The 5,055-nt window shown below is 34.6% G+C and overlaps 1 protein-coding gene across 1 annotated transcript; it reads left to right on the forward strand.

The window, feature by feature from the left end:
- The first annotated feature begins 2,606 nt into the window (after positions 1-2,606).
- On the forward strand, positions 2,607-4,810 carry LOC120085443 (pentatricopeptide repeat-containing protein At3g22470, mitochondrial-like). Its single transcript, XM_039041404.1, has 2 exons — positions 2,607-2,969; positions 3,201-4,810. Exons 1-2 carry the CDS (start codon positions 2,663-2,665, stop codon positions 4,622-4,624), a joined length of 1,731 nt encoding a protein of 576 aa, XP_038897332.1. The 5' UTR covers positions 2,607-2,662; the 3' UTR covers positions 4,625-4,810.
- The last annotated feature ends 245 nt before the right edge of the window (positions 4,811-5,055 follow it).

The raw sequence follows: 5,055 nt of genomic DNA on the forward strand, positions 1-5,055 counted from the left end.
CATAAAAGCTGAAACATCAGTTATAGTTTCTATCATTTGATAGCATGCTAATAATATATAAATAAAGGAAATAACAGTGATAAAAGACTTACATCAGTGGCTTTGAAAATATTGTTGTTGATGTGTTACTAATCATTAGGTTCTTGAGACTCCCATTGAGCAAGTCTAGGTCCATCACTTTTTATTCTTCGTGCAAATCCAATAGTGGGGTTGGATAATCTTGGTATAATTTCAAAAGCCCAATATACCAAAGCTAGTGGAAATCCTTGGAGGAAAATGGAAGATGGCTTATTGATGACAACCTTCTTAAAAAACTCTATAGTGAGTTCAAAGGAAACCCTGCCCCATAGATAAGATTTAAACCTTTCTTCGTCATCCAACATTTTTAGATGCTTCCAACTTACTTTGTTATGTCCTTGTGTGTAGGAATTAGGAAGCTTTCTAGAAAATACAAGTGTGCAAGTTTGACCTTTATATCAATGGGTATGTTGGCATCAGAACCTAACAAATTAAAAGTATGTTGGAGCTCTCTTCTTATAATTTTTGTATTTGTCTTGAAAAATAAGTTCCTAATTGTGTTGTCCATTGATGCCTGTTCACTATAGATATCATCTATAGGGTAATCATCACAATTTAAACCTGTTACTAAACAAAAATCCTTGAGACCAAATTCTGAAATATGTCCTTTTAAATTAAAAGCCAATATATTTTGCTTGGTAGTTGTGCATTGCCTTCTAATAAGGTGTGATATGAGTTGGTTATGCACCATTTTCATTTTCATATCTAAGAAGTGTCCAAAAGGACCTTCTCTAAATAGTTGGAGTGATGGCTCATCTAATTTTCCTATGTTAGACAGGATATCTAAACTTATGAAGAAGCTGACTTTTAATGGATTTGTCCATTCACTTTCTGGAACAATTAATACATTTTCCTGTATATATAACAATAACATAAATGTAAGAAAAAAGAAACCATAAATCTATATAAATTATAAAATATCATTAGATTGTAACCTTGATCTTCTTGTGTTTTTCCCTAGATGTTGATCCTTTCAATGTTTTTCTGTTTCCTTTCTCCATTTATCCTAAAAACAAACATGTGGAACCATTACATTCATATCATTGATAGCAATAATAATGAGAGATACTTTTCCTATGAATAAACAATCATCAAATCACAGTACAGAGAACTAAATTAGCATCAATGATAGCATCCATCAGTGATAGTTTGTTAATAGATAAATCCATCAACAAACTATCAATGAACTGTCAACATATTTCCTAAAGCATCAGTGATAATTTCTATCCTAAAAACAAACACGTTGAACCATTACATTCATATCATTGATAGCAATAATAGTGATAGATACTTTTCCTATGAATAAACAATCATCAAATCACATCACAGTACAGGGAACTAAATTAGCATCAATGATAGCATCCATAAGTGATAGTTTGTTGATAGATAAATCCATCAACAAACTACAATGAACTGTCAACAAATTCCAAGCATCAGTGATAACTTCTATCCTAAAAACAAACATGTGGAACCATTACATTCATACCATTGATAGCAATAATAGTGATAGATACTTTTCCTATGAATAAACAATCATCAAATCACAGTACAGGGAACTAAATTAGCATCAATGATAGCATCCATCAGTGATAGTTTGTTGATAGATAAATCCATCAACAAACTATCAATGAACTGTCAACATATTCCCTGCAGCATCAGTGATAACTTCAATTAAACAACAATAAATAACTAAATGAGCATAATATTCACTGAAACATCAGCAAATCACAACGAAACACAGTACTAATCTTCACATAATTAGCAATCAAACACAGTCAACAATAAACTATCAACATATTCCTCGAAAAACTAGCAAATCACAATCAACATTACAAATAATCTTCACATAATCAACATTTTGATGACTATTAGTCTATGATGACTACGCTGTGATGACTATGCTGTGATGACTACACTGTGACCAAAATGCATAATAAAACACTGAATGAAACACCTAAAAAAGATGGAGAATGCATGTAGCCCTAATTTGAAATAACTATTTATCTTCTTTTATAAACTGTCAATGGAAGAAGAACGAAGCCCCACGTTTTCGAATTCTTGCTATCAGTGATCAAGAGATGAACAAAGGAAAAAGAAGAAACGAATAAACGAAGAACAACGTACCTTTTGAAGTTTGGAGCGAAATCAATGGGGAAGAAGACGACATTGTCGAAATCGAAAGGTTGAAATCGGAAGAAGATGGCACTGTCGGAGTTCGAAAGGGTTGGAAGTGTTTTTCGCGTTTTCTGGAAGAAGATGAAGGGTCGAAATGGAATTTATAATTAATAAAATAGTCCTTTACATTGTGGCCAGACGGTTTTATATGGACTCATGTCCATTTTAGTCTTTTCTTTTTTTGGGTTAAATCTTTAATATAAAAAACCTATACTTGCAAATACTTTCATCTTATTACATAAACTATAATATTTATTGTAAAATAAAACTGTAAAGACGTTGGCGCACGAAAATGGAGAAATTGCAAAAAGAAAAAAAAGGAGGAAAAGAACTTTGGAGATGAGTTTTCAATTTAAAGATCTTTTAGTCTAGATTGCCCCTTAGGAACAAAAGAAAGCCCTAAAATGAAATGAAACACCCATCTAAAAACTTCAGATGGTGTGGAAGACACTGTCAATTTCTTCTAAAACCCCTTTTTCATCAACACATGGCTTCCAAGACGCTGCCTTCTGCTTCTTCCACTGTTTCAATTTCTTCCAAACCTAAGCTCTCCTCTCTATTTACTCAATCTCCCACAATTCCATCATCAATTCCCCAAATTTCCCCTTCAAATCATCCTAAATCCCCGCCCCAACCACTTCCATCACAGCAAAACTTCGATACACGGATTTCCTCTCAACACCGCCTTCCGACCTTCCTACAGAATTGCCGGACAGGTAAGATTACTGCAACTGAAGCATTACATTTCTTTCACCTCATGTTGCGTTCAAATCCTATCCCTCCCACGTCTTCATTCAATCTGTTACTTGGTGGACTTACTCAGATTAAGCATTATTCTCAAGTATTTTCTCTCTATAATAAAATGCGCCTTGCTGGACTTTTTCCTAATTTCTTCACGCTGAATATTTTGATTAATTGCCTTTGTAACGTGAATCGGGTTAGTGAAGGCTTTGCGGCCATGGCAGCGATTTTAAGGAGGGGTTATATTCCTGATAAAATCACATATTCCACCTTGGTTAAGGGCTTGTGTATGGAGCATAGGATTAGTGAAGCGACACGACTATTTATGAGAATGCATAAGTTAGGTTGTAGGCATGATGTGGTTACTTATGGAACTTTAATCAAGGGGCTCTGTCGAACGGGGAATATTAACATTGCACTTAAGTTGCATCAAGAAATGCTCAATGAAACTGGTCAATATGGGATTAATTGTAAGCCTGATGTTATTTGCTATAGTATCATCATAGATGGGCTTTGTAAGTATAGACGGGAAGATGAGGCAAGAGAACTTTTTGAGGAAATGAAAACTCAGGGAATGATTCCCGATGTCATTTCATATACCTCTTTGATTCATGGATTTTGCTGGGGTGAAAAGTGGGAGGAGGCTAAACGTTTGTTCAACGAGATGGTGGATCAAGGCGTTCGACCAAATGTGGTCACATTTAATGTGTTGATTGATATGCTTTGCAAGGAAGGTAAAGTTATCAAGGCTAAGGAGTTGCTTGACATGATGATTCAAAGAGGTATTGTTCCTGATTTGGTTACTTATACTTCACTGATTGAGGGGTTTTGTAAGGTTGGTGACTTGAATAGTGCCAGGGAGCTATTCATTAATATGCCTAGTAAGGGTTGTGAACCTGATGTGATTAGCTATACTATGCTAATCAACGGGTATTGTAAAACATTGAAGGTGAATGAAGCAATGAAGCTTTACAATGAAATGCTTCAAGTGGGAAAGAGGCCAAATGTGAAAACATATGGTGCCTTATTAACAGGGCTTTTTCAGGCAGGCAAGGTTGGTGATGCAAAGAAACTATTTGGTGTCATGAAAGCTTATGGTGTTGCCATAGATTCATGTATATATGGTATTTTCTTAGATGGGTTGTGTAAGAATGGTTGTTTATTTGAAGCGATGGAACTTTTTAATGAGCTAAAATCATACAACTTGAAATTGGACATTGGAATCTTTAATTGTCTAATTGATGGCCTATGTAAAGTAGGGACACTTGAAACTGCTTGGGAGCTTTTCAAAAAACTATCCCAAGAAGGGCTTCAACCAAATGTTGTGACTTACAACATTATGATCCATGGGTTTTGTAGAAAGGGACAAGTAGATAAGGCAAACATTTTGTTTCAACATATGGAAGAAAATGGTTGTACTCCCAATGTAATTACTTGTAATACGCTTCTGCGTGGTTTTTGCGAGAGTAATAAATCAAAGGAGGTGGTTGAACTTCTTCATAGGATGGTTCAAAGGGATGTGTCGCCAGATGTCAGGACTTGCACCATAGTCGTAGACATGCTTTGCAAAGACGAAAAATATCGAGAATGTATAGACTTGCTTCCAAGGTTTCCTGTCCAAAAGCGTTGATGTTGATAATAGAACACTTACTAGTAGACTCTTAGGACCTATATGATTTGCAAATTTCTAATCAGCTACATGAATGAACAACACATCGTTCATGGACTCGATAGGTTTCCACCTCTTTTCCTCTCTGTTTCACTTTCAATTCTTGTAGATTGCTTGCCTTTATAGATCCTAACTTTAATTTTCTGATGTGTTATTGGAATTTTAGGTGGATCATATATATTAATAGCAAACTAACCAACATGGAACAAATAAGTATGCCCTCTTAGTCATTGGATCAATTTTATATTCTTCAGTCTTCATTGTTTGTCTAATTTAGCTTATTGAATGTGTGCTTGATTGTAAGGATTAAAAATCTTATTAAATACTTTACTTTATCATTCACGTGGATTTTGTTTTAAATTAGGTTTTTATTTGATTTCTTTCTTCAAAAC

This window comes from Benincasa hispida, chromosome 9 (assembly GCF_009727055.1).
Source record: "Benincasa hispida cultivar B227 chromosome 9, ASM972705v1, whole genome shotgun sequence".
NCBI lineage: Eukaryota > Viridiplantae > Streptophyta > Magnoliopsida > Cucurbitales > Cucurbitaceae > Benincasa > Benincasa hispida.